Source organism: Sus scrofa, chromosome 17 (assembly GCF_054392235.1).
Source record: "Sus scrofa isolate SSC_HxYL_T2T_F1_AM1 chromosome 17, Sscrofa_HxYL_maternal_Yorkshire_Landrace_v2.0, whole genome shotgun sequence".
Lineage (NCBI taxonomy): Eukaryota > Metazoa > Chordata > Mammalia > Artiodactyla > Suidae > Sus > Sus scrofa.
The window spans coordinates 55,718,680-55,737,720 of NC_139399.1; the positions used below are offsets into that span (position 1 = coordinate 55,718,680).

The 19,041-nt window shown below is 47.9% G+C and overlaps 1 protein-coding gene and 1 long non-coding RNA gene across 6 annotated transcripts; one reads left to right on the plus strand and one right to left on the minus strand.

Moving 5' to 3' along the window:
* Positions 1-475: 475 nt before the first annotated feature.
* On the minus strand, positions 476-19,031 carry WFDC3 (WAP four-disulfide core domain 3). 5 transcript variants are annotated; one of them, NM_001435145.1, is given in 5 exon segments: positions 476-691; positions 2,064-2,249; positions 2,903-3,034; positions 16,460-16,683; positions 18,958-19,031. In NM_001435145.1, coding segments are annotated over 4 exon segments (414 nt in total). In that variant the 5' UTR covers positions 16,539-16,683; positions 18,958-19,031; the 3' UTR covers positions 476-674.
* LOC110257454 (uncharacterized) lies at positions 10,960-12,789 on the plus strand. The gene is made up of 2 exons (XR_002340062.2): positions 10,960-11,403; positions 11,523-12,789. It is a non-coding gene; the product is annotated as an uncharacterized LOC110257454 (long non-coding RNA).
* Positions 19,032-19,041: the final 10 nt, after the last annotated feature.

Sequence of the window (19,041 nt, forward strand, 5' to 3'; positions counted from 1 at the left end):
GCAGACTTGGGGTGGGGGGGAGAAAGGGGGGAGTGGGATAGATGGGCATTTGGGGGGTTTGGGGATACTAACTGTTACATTTGGAATGGATGGGCAATGGGATCCTACTGCACAGCACAGGGAAATGTGTGTGATTGGGTCACTTGTTGTACAAGAGAACTTGATGAAACATTGTAAATTAACTATCATAAAATTAAAATAAAATAAAATAAAATAAAATAAAACAAAATAAAATATAAAAATAAAGAGGCCTGACTACTCCTGGAGCCTGAGACAGACACCTATGGCAACTCACCCCAGGTTTAGCTTCCACCCGTCTTCCTCCAGCCACATCCAACCAGCACCCCTTTTTGGTGTTCTCAGAAAGAATGGATCCCTCATCCTCCCTCAATCCGTCAGTCCCATGATCCCACAGCCACACTCAGACCCCCCACTCTCTTTCCTCATCTTCACCCTCACACAGCACAGACAAAAGGATCAGCACGAGCCTTTATTGGGGAAAAGCACCACTGCACACCCACTGCCCAAGCCCGGGGCTGTGTTTCCTATGCTCAGGGCAGCAGCAGGAGCAGAAACAGAGAAGAGAGGGCCAGGCAAGTCTCTGGAAGTGTCCAAAGCTCCAGGATATCATTTTTTCCCGGCTGCTCGGACGAGCCCCCAGGACACCAGGACAGCTAGGGCACCGGGATCTCTGCAAGATAAAGAAACACCGGGTCACAACTGGGCCTCCTGGCTCCAGATCCCCAACATGTTTTTTCTTCCTTTTACCCTGGAGTAGTTTGAAATGGGTTGCCCTCAAAAGCCTTCAATGGCTCCCTGCTTCCCAGGGACGATCCAGTCTAAACTGGTATTGAAGTTGTGGCTCAGGAGGTTACAAAACCGACTAGTAACCATGAGGATGTGGATTCAATCCCTGGCCTCGATCAATGGGTTAAGGATCCAGTGTTTCCATGAGCTGTGGTATAGGTCACAGATGAAGCTTGATCCAGCGTTGCTGTGGCTGTGGTGTAGGCCGGCAGCTGCAGCTCCAGTTAGATCCCTAGCCTGGGAACCTCCATATGCCACACCTGCAGCCCTACATAAATAAATAAATAAACTGGCATTGAAGACTTAGTGATCAGTCTTCTATTTCCTGTTACCAAAAAAAGCTTATCTGGAGTTCCCGTCGTGGCGCAGTGGTTAACGAATCCGACTAGGAACCATGAGGTTGCGGGTTTGGTCCCTGCCCTTGCTCAGTGGGTTAACGATCCGGCGTTGCCATGAGCTGTGGTGTAGGTTGCAGACGCGACTCGGATCCCGAGTTGCTGTGGCTCTGGCGTAGGCCGGTGGCTACAGCTCCGATTCGACCCCTAGCCTGGGAACCTCCATATGCCGCAGAAGCGGCCCAAAGAAATAGCAAAAAGACAAAAAAAAAAAAAAAAAAAAGAAAAGCTTATCTGTTCCCTTACCCGCTGGCTCACCGCCCCACCCCTGCTCCCCAAACATGCCACATACATTCCACCCTCTGTGCCTTTGCTGACAGTCACTAGACCACTTGTCCAGCAGGTTCCCTGTGCTACCCTCCTTGGTCACACCCTGCCTAGCCTTTAGGGCTCAGATCAAATCCTCCTTCTAGCAGAAGGACCTTTCCCAGGAGCCACGCCTACTCCGATGGGAGGGTCCTGGTCTGTGACCTACGATCTTTCTCCTCAACTAGACTCCAGGGCCAAAACTTTCCCCTTTTTTTAGGGCCACCCCCCTCGGCATATGGAGGTTCCCAGTCTAGGGGTCGAATCAGAGCTGTAGCCACTGGCCGACACCACAGCCACCGCAACACGGGATCCAAGCCACGTCTGCAACCTACGCCACAGCTCACGGCAACGCCGGATCGTTAACCCACTGAGCAAGGCCAGGGATCAAACCTGTGTCTTCAAGGATACCAGTCGGATTCGTTTTCACTGAGCCATGACGGGAGCTCTGCAAAAACTGTCTTGACTGTCTGGAGACCCCACCCAGCACCGAGGCCAGTGCTTTGCACAGAGCAGTTACACCCATTGTTACTGACATCCAGAGACGGTACTCACCAAATTCAGAATCAGACCTGACGGTCCCGTTGGGGTTCGGGGCCAGCTGGGTCAGCAGGACTGACGGGACACAGAAGCGGGCGCAGCCTGACTTGCAGCACTTTTCCCCGGCTTGGCAGTTCTCGTCTACCCAGCAGCTAACGATGCACGGGCCCACCAAAATGTTGGGACAGTCACCGCCCCGCCCTGTGGGGTAAACAGGCATGGGTATGGAGACAGGACGCTTGGCTCCATGAGTCCACGTTCCCATCTAGAATTCAGACCGGATGAATTAATCCCTGACTCTCAACCAAAGATCTGCTGGAAAACCTTGAAGCTGGAGGAGCTGAGTACCTGCACGGCCCCGAGAAAGCATCTGGACTAATGCTTTCCAAACAGTGTCCCACAGGGGTGCCTCTAGGGGTGTCTTGGGGCTTGATACCTCTGTGAGTTTGAGGGTGGGGCTGGGTGGGGTGCACAAGGAGAAAGGCTCCCAGACCATCACCCCACCTGCTGCTATGCTTGGGCTTCCTACTAGCCCACACTGGCTTCCTCTCGATCAAATCCTACTTCTAACAGAAGGACCTTCCCCAGGAGCCACGCCACTCTGACCACCTCTAGGCCCTTACTGCCTAGAAGGGGCTTCTGGTCTGTGACATATGATCACAGGGGCCAACATGGGCAGGCCCCTGGGCCCTGGGAGGAGGGTTGCTTTGGCTTCAGGGGCTAGGAGGACTGGAAGGATGAAAACCCTGACTCTTCCCACAAAGAGAAAGAGAAGGCCACGGACAGCTCCCTCCCAAACCACCTCTGGGACCCAAGGAGCATTCGAGGATTTCTTCCCCAAAGAGCCGACATACCTCCCTTAATGTCTCCACGGCAGGCGTGGCCACAGCCAGTACTGCAGCATTTATGTCCCTGGGGACAGGACGCATCCCCATCACACAGCTCTTCACACGGTAGGGGGTCAGTAGGACATTCACCGCCAAACTCTGCCATAGAATCACAGCACTGGGGCCCAGAGGTGCTCAAGCCCGGCTCTTCCCATTGTCTTTATTGGGACTCTGAGCACAAATACATCTTCCATTGTGTCCCATGTGAATTTAATTCATATGTATGTTCAGAATGTACATATTTTTTTTCTTTTTTGGGGGGGTGTGCTTTTTATGGCTGCACCCATGGTGTATGAAAGTTCCCAGACTAGAGGCCGAATTGAAGCTGCAGCTGCTGGCCTACGCCACAGCCACAGCAACACCAGATCCTTAACCCACTGAGTGGGGCCAGGGATTGAACCCTCGTCCTCATGGATACTAGACAGGTTTGTTTCCACTGAACCACAATAGGAACTCCCAGAATGTACATATTTCTGTCCATACATATATTATATGCAATGCTGATCCTTCATATTCTATTTCTTTTTCTTCTTTCTTTATTTTTTTTGTCTTTTTCTAGGGCCACACCCGCAGCATATGGAGGTTCCCAGGCTAGGGGTCCAATTGGAGCTGCAGCTGCCGGCCTACACCACAGCCACAGCAATGCCAGATCCGAGCCGTGTCTGTGACCTACACCACAGCTCACGGCCATGCTGGATCCTTAACCCACTGGCCAAGGTCAGGGATCGAACCCGCAACCTCATGGTTCCTAGTCGGATTTGATAAGCACTGAGCCACAATGGGAACTCCTCTATTTCCTTTTTTAATGTTGGCCATAAAATACGAAATCAATTTTCAGACTCACAGTTTGAAAAGCACGGCTGAGGTCTAACACATCGTGGCAAACATCTTAGTCTCCACCCCCCATCACCCTCCCTCCTTGCTTACTGAGGTCAGCACCAACACAAGTAGCTGCTGGAATTCATGCCCTTGGGTAGCCCCCTCCCATGCTGTCCCCGGGCTTGACAGGGTGAATTGCTTTGACCGATAGGACATCAGCAAGGGTGGTGCAAGCCGAGGCTTGATCAACACTTGCAAAGTGGGGCTTGTCCCCTTAGAACCCTCCCACTTGGAAACCAGCCACCATGCTATAAAGCAGTTTGGGCTGGACTGCAGAGTGATGAGATGCCCCCAGAGAGAGAACTTGGAGGGGAAGGGGTCATGTGGACATTCCAGCCACAGTGGGCTTGCCACCAAGCTCCCACCTGCATGAGGGACCTGAGCTATGCCCCTGGGTATAAGAACCTGCCTGGCCAAGTCCGGCCAACCCACACAACTCTGAGAAAGAGTGAACCGTTGTTGTGTTAAGCCCTACGTTTGGGGATGGTTTGTTATGGGACAATAGATAACTGAAACATTTGTTAATAGAACACCAGGCTTTTTCTGAGAGGCAATGAGCCCAGCCAGCTAAAATGATTTGCTTTCCCCATATCCCCTTATAACTAGCAGTGACCACAAATTAAGACATAAACTGGGACATTTTTTGCATTGTTGATTCATGGAATACACCTGTCCAACTGCCCTCCTGCTTCTTTCTTCTTCCAGTCCAAAGACAGACAGGGAATCAGAGCAGCCTTCTTTCCACCAGGAGGACAAAGTCAAGAATTGCAAAGGAGAAAGAGAGAAATAGCCTCAGGGTGGCGCCACCATACCAGCCCTGGTGCTGACTTCAGGACCTCGATATGTGAGAAAGAAGAATCCCTGTTGGGTTCATTTTTGGCTGCAGCACATAGCCAAACACATTCGTGATGTGCCCTTTTTCGGCCCCTAGGAAGACAATGAAATTCAGGGAAGAGAAGGGGTTGGCCCCGAACTGCAGAGTGAGTCAGTGGCCAAACAGGATCAAACGGCCTCTTGGTTTGCAATGAAGCACTCTTTCTACTACCCCATCCTTAAAACATGTGGGCCACCGGCCAGGTCCTCGGGATCAGGCACACCCAACAAGTCACATCCAAACCAAACCCACTCGCCACGATTCATTCCTCTCAGTGTTTAGTTCAAGTAAGCGGAGGAGAAAATGACAGAGCAATGAAAGGCTCTGTAGAAAACCACAGCAGGACTGGCCCACAGCCTCTGAGAAGGAACGTGTACCTTCGATTGTACATGGCTGGCTCCAGGAAGTCCAGCATGTTGGATTCCAAGGAGAACGCTCGCAGCTGTGTTCCAGGTTATCCTACTACTAAATAGAATAACCTGGCCCTCCTAGGATTTTCCTAAATAGCCCCTATTTCAAGTAGTTGACGCCACCGTTAGATGGTGTCACAACTATGTGTCTTCAGAAAATATGGTTACTGTAACCACCAGATTTATGTCCCCACCTCTTTGCCAAATACTAAAATCCATTTAACAAAGAACAAAGCCTTTTATCCCATAGTTGAGAAGGCTGGGAATAAAAAAAATCTCCGTGGTTGGGAGAAAAACCCGCAACAGAAACTTCTCATGGAGTTACACGTTGTCCCCTAGAGAACAGAGGCCTAGAGAACACGTCTCAGGTGTCACCATTTTGCTGTGCCCGATTCCGAAGTAACCAATGCCAGGAGCACTTTACTTTCTCACCCTCATCCCAGGACCAGGCACAGAGATCAAAGCTCTACTGCCCCCCAGGCCTGGCTTCCCTGAGGCCCCTGAGGTTTGCCAACTATTCAAAGCCATGAAAGGACCCTTGGAGGAAAGGCTGAAGCCCGGAGGGTCAGAGCCCATCCCCTGGGACCAGTGCCCAGCAGGCTTACCCAGTCCGACCACCTGTCTGATGCTTGAATTCCTGCCAAACAATCCCTGACTCTCAGCTTGAACAGCTGGAATTAAAGGGGCCTCACTCTCTCCAAGGAAGACCGTGCCATCCTTACATAAGCTAGACAGACTTAGGAATGAGAAATCTATTTCCACTGGTCCTTTTCCTAGCCCCAGAGACCTGGCAAAAACATGGCTCGTGCCAATCCCTTTAGACATCCTTTGCCTTTCACTGTCTTGGCTTCAGCAGGCTAGATAAGCTCAGTTCCTCAAATCACATGGTTTCCTGTCACCTCACAGTTATCTTAGCAGGAATGAGACTAAGAAATAGGAACGATAGCCAGATAGCCATCCCTAGCCTCCAGATACACCCCAATGCCAAGATCTCAAGCTCTCACCAAAAAAGGAGACCTGTTGTGGTTCAATGGGTTAAGAACCCAATAGAATGTCCGTAAGGATGGGTGTCTGATCCCTGGCCTCACTCAGTGGGTTAAAGATCCGTGTTGCTGTGGCTGTGGCGCAGGCCAGCAGCTCCAGCTCCGATTTGATCCCAGACTTGGGAACTTCCATATCCTGCAAGCACGGCCATAAAAAGAAAAGAAAAGAAAAAAGTAGAACAAAAAGCTGAAGCCTAGGAACTCCTCACACTTTGTCTTTACCGTTGCCCCAGTTCCAAACTTCCGCTAGGGAAGGACATGGCAGAAATGTGAAATTTCAAAACTTTTTAGGCCAAGAAGGTCCTTCTGAGCCCTCAAACCTACTTCCCTTCTCTTGTAAATAGACAGACAGACATGTAGAAATAGGAGGGACGGGTCACAGAATTGGGTCAAACCTAAGCCACAGCCACAGCAACATGGGATCCAAGCCTTGTCTTCGACCTACACCACAGCTCTTGGCAACGCCGGATCCTTAACCCACTGAGCAAGGCCAGGTATCAAACCCACGTGCTCTGGATACTGGCCACAGCGGGAACTCCCAGTCTAGTGCCCTTTAACCCACATCGTTATGATCCCCTCCGTTCCCACAAGGATCAAAGACAAATCAACGGTGACATTCAGCTCAATCCTGCCACAAAAGAAGATCGTGGTTGACTGTTTAAGAGGTTGGGGAAACTTATAAACCAGTGTGTCCAGAGCCCCCAGGACAACTCCTAGGTTCGGGCATTCACTAGGACTCACAGAGCTTGGCACACAGTTGTACGCATGGCCATGATTTATTACAGCCCCCAAACACAAAGCAGGAATTCCCGCTGTGGCACAATGGAATTGGCAGCGTCTCTGCAGCACCAGGATGAGGATTCAATTCCCCGGGGTAGGTTGCAACTGAGGCTCGGAAGTCATCCCTGGCTGCCCTTGACCTCCATATGCCAAGGAGCAGGAAAAAAAAAAAAAATTCACAAAGCACAATCATCAGAGGGAAGAGGTCCATGAGGCAAAATCCAAAGGAATCAGGCACAAGCTTCCAAGAGCCGTCTCCCAGGGGAGTCTCCCAGGATGCACTTTGTCCCTCCAGCACGGAGCTGTGACAACACGTGCCGAGTGCCCTGTACCAGGGAAGCTCATTAGTGACTCCAGGTTCTTCCTGGGGACTGGTCACATGGACACTCTCTGCCTGGCACGTACCACTCTTATTGGTTAGGGTGGTAGGAACCTTCTCAAAATCCAAATGCCCAGAAGCCAGCCAAGGTGATGTTGTGAGCAGGCCTTTCTGAGATCAATCTCAGGCCTGCTGTGGTAACTCTGCTGTACAACCAGCAGTGAGGTTTCAGGAAAAGGCGACCCCCCACACACAGGGAGCCCAGACCATCAGTCCATACAAAGGACATAATGCCCACACTGTAAGAAGCAAAACACGGGGGCCCGGGGGATGAAGGAGAGTCAACTTCCACACAATGGGAGGGGGCCATGCGGAAGCCAAAGGGGACAAGTCTTAGGCCATGGTCTGGATCTTCACTCCAGATCCTCCCTCTCTCAGAGTTGTCCCCTGCTCTGTACAGAGGACCGCTCTCACCCAGCACCCTTCTTAACACTTCCTCTTCCTCAGCACCCACTTCTGCTAACTTCTTTCCCCAGTCCAGTCAGCTCCACCTTCAAAAGTGCTACACGTCTGCCACTTTTCCACATCTGCTCTGTCACTGCCCTACCCTGGTCCCAGCCCTGCCTGCCACCAGGGCCCCTTAACTGGCCTGTCATCTACTGCCCTCCCCTGTCCATTCTTCACACATCAGCAGAGTGCTCTTTTTGGGTTTTGTTTTTTGTTTTTGTTTGTTTGTTTTGTTTTTGTTTTTGTTTTTGTCTGAAAAAAGAAATTACTGTTGTTTAGAAGCCACCTAGTCCATGGTACTCTGTTACACCAGCCCAAATGGACGGACACTGTGTTACCACCCTAGGAGATAAATATCCTTATCTCCATTTTAAGGATGATAAAAGTGAGGTTCAGAGAGATGAAAAAAACTTGCCCAGGAGCTCCCACTGTGGCTCAGTAGGTTAAGAACCTGGCTAGTATCCATGAGGATGCAGGTTTGATCCCTGGCCTCACTCAGCGGGTCAGGGATCTGGCATTGCAGTGAGCTGTGGTGTAGATCGCAGATGCAGCTCGGATCCTGTGTTGCTGTGGCGTAGGCCAGCAGCTGTAGCTCCAATTAGACCCCTAACCTGGGAACTTCCATATGCTGTGGGTGCAGCCCTAAAAAGACCAAAAAAAAAAAAAAAAAAAAAGACAGAAAACCCTTGCCCAAGGCCACATAGTAAGAGAGCAGAGGAGCCAGGATTCAGACCCACCCACGCTAAGACCAGAACTGCCTCAGGGGAGCAGGTCCCAGGATGTGCCCTGTGCCCTCAGGCACCATGCCAACTGTCCACCTTACTTATCAAACAGACAGCACAGGCCTCAGTAAAGCTCTGGCAAATCAGGGCTAAAAGAAAGCAGAAAGTGTTCAGAGCCGGAAGGAGAAGAGCAGCCAGTCCTGCTGGGTGAGTGGCCCAGCCCTCCTCCCCAGGACTGGAGCCAGAGAAAAGTAATTAACTAATAACCCAGCAGCCAATATCACTTCCCACCAGATTAGGAACCCTCTGGACCAGGGGGCTCCAGGAGATCTCAGGGAGGTCCCTGTTCTAGCCTGCCTGGCTCAAAGGAAAGAGGAAGCCCTGCCTGGGCTGGCTGGCCAGGGCCCAGAACAGCTCACAGAGGTGCCTGGCCTGAGTGCCAGCCTCACCCTCAGCCCCAAGGCCATTCAGCCATCACCTTCAAACACTGGGAAGATTGTGCCAGGCCCCACGAGCTGACAGTGAGTAATCGCGTGAGACAGATTGCCAGGCTCTGGTTCCAGAGTTGGACCTCAAGAGTCCTGGCAAGGAGGACAGCCCTCTATTCTCCGTTATGGGCAGGCTGCCCAAGGGAGCTGCCGAAGCCAGCCACAGACAGAGGGGAAAGGGCCTGTGACCTGGGGAGGAGTGGCTGGAAGGAAAGCCCCTCCCATCTGAGAGCTGACGTGACCAAGGGAAGAGAAAATGATCCTGATTCTCCTGATAAAGGGGCTGGTTAGACACTGTATTCCTGGGAGTTCCCTAGTAGTCTAGTAGTTAGGATTCAGCACTTTCACCACTGTGGCCTTGGGTTACTCCCTGCTCTGGGAACTGAGATCCCACATCAAGCCACTGCACGCTGTGGCCAAAAACAAACAAAACTGTACTCCTGATGAAGGCCGCTCTAGGAGGCAAGGTGAAGGGAGCTAATGTTTTTGGTGCAATCACTGTGGAAAACAGTATGGAGATGCCTCAGAAAACTAAAAAATAGAACTACCATTTGATCCAGCAATCCCACTCCTGGGCATCTATCCAGAGAAAGCCATGACTCACAAAGACACATGTACTCCGATGTTCATTGCAGCACTATTTTTAATAGCCAAGACATGGAAACAACCTAAATGTCCATCAAAAAGAGGAGTGGATCAAGAAGATGTGGTACATACACACAATGGAATATTACTCAGCCATTAAAAGGAATGAAATAACAGCATTTTTAGCAACATGGATGGACCTAGAAATTATCATGCTAAGTGAAGTCAGCCAGAAAATGAGACACCAACATCAAATGCTTTCACTGACATGTGGAATCTGAAAAAAGGACAGAATGAACTTCTTTGCAGAACGGATACTGACTCACAGACTTTGAAAAACTTATGGTTTCCAAAGGAGAGAGGCTGGAGGGTGGGGGGATCGGCTGGGGGTTGCGGGATGAAAATGTTATGAAATTGGATTGTGATGATCATTGCACAACTATAAATGTAATAAATTCATTAATTTTTAAAAAAGGGAGCTAATGTTCCATAGGAGCTGAACACTGTACATACTCTGAATCATGACAACAACTTCTGAGGTTTCTCCTTCCTACTTTTACAGAGAAGGGAACTGAGGCTCAGAGAAGCAGACTTAACCAGGGACCCACAGGCCAGTGACTGGTGAGGCTCAGGGTTGAACCCAGGGCTCTGACCACCAAATCTAGGCCTTTTCACTGTAATATGCTGCCACACATGTACTCAGATGAGAGAATGGTTCCATTGCCTTTAAAAAACATGGAGTTCCCAGCGTGGCTCAGGAGAACTGTACCTGACTAGCATCCATGAAGATGCGAGTTCGATCCCTGGCCTCACTCAGTGGGTTAAAGGATCCAGGGTTGCCATGAGCTGTGGTATAGGTCCCAGATGCACCTTGGATCCTGCGTTGCTGTGGCTGTGGTGTAGGCCAGCAGATTTCAACCCCTAGCCTGGGAACCTCCATATGCTGTGGGTGTGGCCCTAAAAATAAAGAAAAAAAACTATAATGGAAAACACAGTGTAAGACCCCATTTGAGATAACAAAGAGACATTTCTTGGTGGCTCAGCAGGTTAAGGATCCAGTGCTGTCACTGCCGTGGCACAGGTTTGATCCCTGGCCCCAGAATCTTCGCATGCCACGGACATGACCCCCCCAAAAAATTTATTACTATGAAAATGTCAATTCTCCCAAAAAAAAAAAAAAAGTCAGTGCTCCCTAAGTTAATTTATACATCCAACAACTCTCCAATAAAAGTAGCCTCAGTACTGGGGGGAGGAGGGGATATACAATATGATTATAAAATATATTTGGAAGTACAAACAAGCAAAAGTAGCCATGAAAATACTGAAACAAAAGAAAAATGAGAAGGGGCCAGCCAAGAGACACATCACCAATTTCTTTCTTTCTCTCTCTCTCTTTTTTTTTTTTTTTGGCGGCACTCAGCATGCAGAAGTTCCCAGGCCGGGGATCGAACCTGCACCACAGCTGTAACCAGAGCCACAGCGGTGACAATGGCAGATCCTTACCCCGCTGAGCCACTAGACGACTCCTAATGTATAATACCTTTGGGGACCCTCTCAAGGGAATCGAGGAGGAGGCAAGGAAGCGAGCAGAAAGTTCTGTCACTTCTACCTCCATCTTCTCAACTGGGCAGCCTTTTCTCCATCCCCACGACCCCCTTCCTAGGCTACCTGGATTAATTTTCTCCCTCCTTCGAACCGTATTGGCTTTCCTTCTGTTTCCCAAATGTGGCAAGATCCTTCTCAAGACCATGGCACTCGCTCTGGAATGTTCACCACACCCTTCACCTGGCTGACCTCAACCCCAGGTTGCGGGTTAAATGTCACTCTCTGAGCCTGGCCTTCCACGAGCACCCGATCTAAAGTGAGTCCCGAGTTATTCTCTCTCTCAGCCCCCTTTCATTTTATTTCGTGTCCTTACCATATTTGAAATACTATCCATATTTACATGCTTATTTGTTAAATCTCTTTCTCTCCCACTAGACTAGGAGTTCCATGCAGCCGGACATCCCCCAGAATATACCCAGAACCCATCCCTGGATCTGGCAACTAGTAAACAGTCAATATATGGTTGTTGAAGAAATGATGTATAAATGGAGACTTCAGTCATGGGGACTTTGTAAGGGGCAGAAGAAATCCATCTACCAGAGCCAGAACAACACAGGACACGTGTCCCACAGACGATGGCCGTCCCTGGGGAGATTCCGTTTTGCTCTCTTTACAGAACTTGGAGCTGAGATTTGAATAGAGAGCCCTACAAGTGACTATGGCAACTGGGAATTACCCAACAGCTTTCGAATCTGCCTATAAATAAAGGGATGCTGAGATTTCCCTTCTGGCAGCTTCCCCTGCCTGCCTAGACCACAGACCACAATTCATTACGGTTTGGGTATCCTTTGTACATGTGTGTATATATATATATATGTTTTAGAAAAGTTCTCAGAATATGGAAGGCACTTAATTATTGTTTTTCAAAGCAAAGTTAAAACCAAGAATAAGATGGCATGTGCCTGAGAAACAAGCAGGCCAAACAGAGGATGAGGCATGGAGTGGGGCTGCTTTACCAGTCCTTTTTTTTTTTTTTTTCTTTTTTGACGGCACCCATGGCATGCTGACACCACCAGATCCTTAACCCCCTAATCCACATGGGGACTCCTGAACAGTATTTTTTAAATAACTTTTTTCATTATAACTGGTTTACAGTGTTCTGTCAATTTTCTACTGCACAGCAAGGTGACCCAGTCACACATACATATATACCTTCTTTGTCTCACATTATCATGCTCCATCATAAGTGACTAGATATAGTTCCCAGTGCTACACAGCAGGATCTCATTGCTTACCCATTCCAAAGGCAATAGTTTGCATCCATTAACCCCAAATTCCCAGTCCATCCTGCTCCCTCCCCCTCCCCCTTTGCAACCACATGTCTGTTCTCCATGTCCATGAATTTCTTTTCTGTGGAAAGATTCGTTTGTGCTTTATATAAGATTCCAGATATAAGTGATATCATTTGGTATTTGTCTTTCTCTTTCTCACTTCACTGAGTATGAGAGCCACTAGTTCCATACATGCTGCTGCAAATGGCATTTTGTTCTTTTTTATGGCTGAGTAGTATGCCATTGGGTATATATACCATATCTTCTTAATCCATTCATCTGTCAATGGACATTTAGGTTGTTTCCATGTCTCGGCTATTGTAAAGAGAGCCACAATAAACATATGTGTGCATGTGTCTTTTTCCAGGAAAGTTTTGTCCAGATATATGCCCAAGAGTGGAATTTCTGGGTCATATGGTAATTCTATATATAGTTTTCTAAAGTACCTCCATACTGTTTTCCATAGTGGTTGTACCAGTTTATATTCCCACCAACAGTGCAGGAGGGTTCCCTTTTCTCCACACCCCCTCCAGCATTTGTTATTTGTGAACTTATTAATGATGGCCATTCTGACTGGTGTGAGGTGGTACCTCATAGAGGTTTTGATTTGCATTTCTCTAATAATCAGTGATGTTGAGCATTCTTTCATGTGCTTGTTAGCCATCTGTATATCTTCTTTGGAGAAATGTCTATACATGTCTTTTGCCCATTTTTCTTTTTTTTTTTTTTTTTTAGAGCTGAACCTGAGGCATATGGAGGCTCCCAGGCTAGGGGCCTAATCAGAGCTGTAGCCACCAGCCTATGCCAGAGCCGCAGCAACACCAGATCCTAGCCATATCTGTGATCTACACCACAGCTCATGGCAACACTGGATCCTTAACCCACTGAGCAAGGCCAGGGATCGAACCTGCAACCTCATGGTTCCTAGTCGGATTTCTTTCTGCTGCGCAATGACAGGAACTCCTGCCCATTTTTCAGTTGGGTTGTTGGCTTTTTTGCTGTTGAGTCATATAAGTTGTTTGTATATTTTAGAGATTAAGCCCTTGTCAGTTGCATCATTTGAAACTATTTTCTTCCATTTTGTAAGTTGTCTTTTTGTTTTGTTTTGTTTATAGTTTCCTTCACTGTGCAAAAGCTTGTCAGTTTGATTAGGTCCCATTGGTTTATATTTGCTTTTATTTCTGTTGCCTTGGGAGACTGACATGAGAAAACAATTGTAAGGCTGATGTCAGAGAATGTTTTGCCTATGTTCTCTTCTAGGAGTTTGATGGTGTCTTGTCTCACGTTTAAGCTTTAAGCCATTTTGAGTTTATTTTTGTGCATGGTGTGAGGGTGGGTTCCAGTTTCATTGATTTACCTGCAGCTGTGCAGTTTTTCCAGCACCACTTGCTGAAGAGACTTTTTCCAATTTTATATTCTGGCCTTCTTTGTCAAAGATTAATTGATGCTAAGTGTCTGGGTTTATTTCTGGGTTCTCTATTCTGTTCCTTTGGTCTGTATGTCTGTTTTGGTGACAGTACCACACTGTCTTAATTACTGTGGCTCTGTAATATTCCTTGAAGTCTGGAAGAGTTATGCCTCCTGCTTGGTTTTTGTTCCTCAGGATTGCTTTGGCAATTCTGAGTCTTCTGTGGTTCCATATACATTTTTGGATTGTTTGTTCTAGTTCTGTGAAAAATGTCATGGGTAATTTGATAGGGATTGCATTTAATCTGTAGATTGCTTTGGACAGTATGGCCATTTTTGCAATATTAATTTTTCCAATCCTGGAGCATGTAATATCTTTCCATTTCTTTGAATCCTCTTTAATTTCCTTGATTATTGTTTTATAGTTTTCAGCATATAAGTCTTTCACCTCCTTGGTGAGGTTTATTCCCAGGTATTTGATTTTTGGGGGTGCAATTTTAAAAGGTATTGTATTTTTGCATTCCTTTTCTAATATTTCATTCTTAGTGTACAGAAATGCGACTGATTTCTGAATGTTGATCTTATATCCTACTACTTTGCTGGATTTGTCAGTATTTCTTCATACTTGGACACATTTCATTAGTGATGAACCTTTTAAAATTGGATTGTTTCCCAGCTGTAGCTCCAATTAGACCCCTAGTCTGGGAACCTCCATATGCCATGGGTGCAGCACTAAAAAGCCAAAAAAAAAAAAAAATAGAATTGTTTCTTGGGGAGTTCTTGTTGTGGTGCAGTGGAAACAAATCTGACTAGTATCCATGAAGATGTGGGTTTGATCCCTGGCCTCGCTCAGTGGGTGGGGGATCTGGCGTTGCCATGAGCTGTGGTGTAGGTCACAGATGCTGCTCGGATCCCCAGTTGCAGTGGCTATGGCATATGCCGGCAGCTACAGCTCTGATTTGACCCCTAGCCTGGGGACTTCCAGATGCTGTGGGTATGGTCCTAAAATGAAAAAATTAAATTAAATTAAGTTAAATTAAATGGGATTGCTTCCTGAAGTTCCCTTGTGGCACGGTGGGTTAAGGATCTGGCACTGGCGCAGGTCTCAACTGTGGTGCCAGTTCAAACACTGGTCTGGGGATAAACATGCCATGGGTGTGCCCGCCCCCCCCAAAAAAGGGGGAAATAACCTCAATAAAGCTCAAAGACAATTCTTTAAAAAGGATTGTCTCCTAACAACCTTGGGACATTCTCCTTTCCTCTCTGCTGTAGGGAGGAAAAGCAAAAGAGTCACACACAAAAAGAGATAATGGAACCTGGTGGCACCCACTAGTATGGCAAAAGGGGAAATCAAAGGAAGGACACCCTGGGGTTCATTTAAGATTCTGGGCCCTGGTGCTAAAGCAAAGAGACCACAACAACAAGAACAGTAACACTCACACTGTGACACTTACTGATGTTCCTTGTGTGCCAGGAACCTCCCATTTGATCCTCACAACAAGTCTATGAGGTACAAACGATTATTCTCATTTAAAAACCTTAACCCCCTCAAAAAAAATAAAATAAAAAACTTAACCCTCGGAGTTCCTGCTGTGGCACAGTAAGTTAAGAATCCAACTGCAGCAGCTCGAGTTGCTGCAGAGGCATTGGTTCTATCCCCAGCTCGGTGCAGTGGGTTAAAGGATCCTGTGTTACCAAAGCTGCAACATAAGTTGCACCTGCCACTGGGATGCAATCCCTGGCCCAGGAATTTCCATATGCTGGGGGTGTGGCCATAAAAAGAAAAAAAATTTTTTTTAATTTTTAAATAAATAAATAGGAGTTCCTATGGTGGCTCAGCGGCAATGAACCCAACTAGTATCCATGAAGATGAGGGTTTGATCCCTCAGTGGATCAAGGATCTGGCGTTGCCATGAGCTGTGGTGTAGGCCGGCAGCTGCAGCTCCAATCCGAACCCTAGCCTGGGAATTTCCATCTACCTTGGGTGTGGCCCTAAAAAGACAAAATTAAATAAATAATCTCTGCAAGTACTTTCCCCTCCTCCCACATAGCGACTAACATGCACCCAGTACCACTCATGGACCAGCCGTTCTTCAGAGAGAGAGGTAGGGTGAGAGCCCTAGGAAAAAGCCAGAACCTCTAGTAAATCAGACCGGAAGTCCCATCTCCTCATTCAGAGAAGATAAAGCCAGGACGGGAAGTTCCCTGGTGGGTGGTTAAGGGTTAAAGATACAGTGTTGCTGCAGCTGTGGCACAGGTTGTAGCTCTGGCTTGGTTTCCATCCCAGCTCTGGTTTCTGCAGAGGCATGGGTTCTATCCCCAGCTCCGGTGCTGTGGGTTAAAGGATCCTGCATTGCTGAAACTGTGGCATAGGTTGCAGCTGCAACCGGGATTCAATCCCTGACCCAGGAACTTCCGCATGCCACAGGTGTGCCAAAAAAGAAAGAAAGGGAGGAATGAAGGAAGGAAGGAAGACCTATCCTGGCTGCTTCAAGAATCTATGCATCCAGTTCTGTCCTACAGAGAAGACCACCTCCCCGAATGAGGAGCCTCACTCTGGGAGGGGGCAGGGGATGACTGCTCCTCTAGTCATTTTCTGTTACTCGTAGCCAGGGATCCCAAATGATAGCTCACCATGTTCTCCTGCAGTCACCCAGGATGCCATGGACGGAAGAGCAAGAAGTGCTTTCAGGAGGAAGAGGCAGCTTGACATGATGGTGATGCGGAGAGTTGAGATGGGAACTCAGTTCAGGCCAGATGTGTACACCTTGCCCGAATATCAACCAAGGGAAGGGCAACTGGCCTGAACCCAGCCCCAAAGTCTTCCCTTTCGCAATAATCCCCAAGGATGTTTTCACCTGACAGGAAGAAAAGTGATTGGTTTCCAGCGTGTGGGAAAGTTCCTGGCACTACCCACAGACACATGTGATGGGAACTCTGCAATGTACACAACACCCCTGGACAACAATGAGGAATCAGTGGACAGACAGCTAGGGAAATGGAGGGATACCCATTGGATAAAGGATCAAAGAGGACCCTAAAGGGTTCTGGAGGGACACAGCTATAGCTGAAATGACAGAGGAAAGGACTAGAGACACGACTAAAGAAAATAACCAAAGCTAATAAAATGCATCATGGCTCCTGTCCAAACTAGCAACCTAGAAAACAGAGAATGGAATGGACTACTTAGAAACCATCCATTTATCAAAGTCCCAAAGTGGAAATGTCTGATTAAACAAATTTTTGTAATCTTAAAAAAAAAAGAAAAAAGAAACTATCCAAAAACTACAGAAAAGCAGTATTTGAGTTTGTTCCAAACTAATACAAAGGCACTGAAAACCTACATCTTGGTCCCTCTAACTCACACAAGCCATTCATGGACTGTATGACCAAGAGAACAGCTGCTATGACTCAAATAGTAGTCTCGACCATTTATACTCCCTTTCCTTATCTATCCTGCTTATGACTTTGGTCAGCCATGATACCTAACAATGTCCACTGGCATTGCTTAGCCCCATAAAGTTAAAGAGCAGGGAACATTCAAGGCTCAAGGCAAAAACCTCAACAGGGCCAAAGAGTTTGGTGCCAGGAAGTTGCCTTATTGTTTTAAGATCGATACTGGAGGAGTTCCCATCGTGGCTCAGTGGAAATGAATCTGACTAGCATCCATGAGGATGCAGGTTTGATCCCTGGCATCGCTCAGTGGCTTAAGGATCTGGCGTTGCTGTGAACTGTGGTGTAGGTCACAAACAAGGCTCAGATCTGGCATTGCTGTGGCTGTGGTGTAGGCCAGCGGCAACAGCTCCAATTCGACCTCTAACTTGAGAACCTCCAAATGTCATGGGTTCGGCCCTAAAAAGCAAAAAAAAAAAAAAAAAAAGGCTGATACTGGAGCAAGGAGATGATTGATATTTGTTGATGATCCAATATGTGCTTTATATACCTTATTTATTTCTCACAATTTTTTTTTTTTTGGCCACACCCATGGCATGGGGGAAGTTCCTGGGCTAGGAATGGAACCTGCACCACAGCGGTAACCAGAACTGCGGCAATGGCAATGCCAGATCCTTAACCCACTGAACCACCATGGAACTCCTCCTCACAATCATCTTATAAACGTAAGAAAACTAGTTTAGAGGCAAAATTGCCCAAGGTCATTAAGTTAAGTGGCGGTTGCTAGAATTTGATAGTAGTAATGACAGCATTGTTTGAGGGTTTACTAGTGTCACAGTTCCAAATACTTTACATGAATTAATACACTTCATCCTCACTGCAACCCTATGAGTGACCTACCAATGGGGAAACTGAGGCCCAGAAGTAGATGTGGGTCACAGCTAATAAGTGGTAGGACAAAGGAAACAGTCCAATTCCATAGTCAGTGTTCTTAATCATATTATAGTGGATTTAAATTCAGATCTTTCTAATTGCAGAACTTACACTTTCAGAGTTCCCTGGTGGCTCAGTGGGTTAAGGACCAGGCATTGTCACTGCTGTGGCAAGGGCCCAAGAACTCCTGCCTGCCACCGGCATGGGCCAAGACAACAAAATAAAAGCAAAAACAAAAAAACAAAAAAATTCATACACTTCCTACTACCCCACATTATGACCTGATAAAAGTAACTCATTCATAAGTAGATCCAATTCTATTCAGGGACTTCTTACGTCTAATGCAGAGCTAAGGCTCTGGGGAACTCCACAGCTGTTAAACCCCTGCATGCCCAGCTCATCCTAGAATCACCCGTCTGGGGAGAGGAGCCCAGAATCTTCCTTCAGATGCCCTCAGACGCCAAGAGGCAACCCCTGGGAGAGAATGGTGGGTGTTGAGGTGAGAGCCAGACCCCCTCCCTCTTGTTGGGTTTCGGGGTCCTCGCATTAGGCCCATTCAATTCCAGCTGTGTCCCGGGCATATTAAAATCTAGTTTTCGAAGACAACTGCTGGTGCAACGATACCAAACGTTCCCCTCCGCTCCTTAACCCCAGCCGGTGGAAACCTTCTCCCCTCCTCCTGCCTCGCACTTCTCCAAGGGCCTTGGACCGGCCACAGAACGATCCTTGACTGAAGTGCACATCCGAGGCGCGGCCGCTCCCTGGAGGAAGCCCAGCCACCCAAACTGCCCCTGAGCGTCGGGTACCTGAGGAGACGCAGCGGTTCGGTTCCCCTGGTAACCCCGCCGCTCGCCGCGTCCCGCTTCCGGGGCGGTGGGCGGCGCGCTCCA

Coding starts and splice junctions, on each gene's coding strand:
- WFDC3 (XM_013985427.3), bottom strand. CDS start 3,041: ATGGCAGAGTTTGGCGGTGAATGTCCTACTGACCCCCTACCGTGTGAA. Junction 2,250..2,902: donor CCGTGGAGACATTAAGGGAG/GTATGTCGGCTC, acceptor TTTACCCCACAG/GGCGGGGCGGTGACTGTCCC.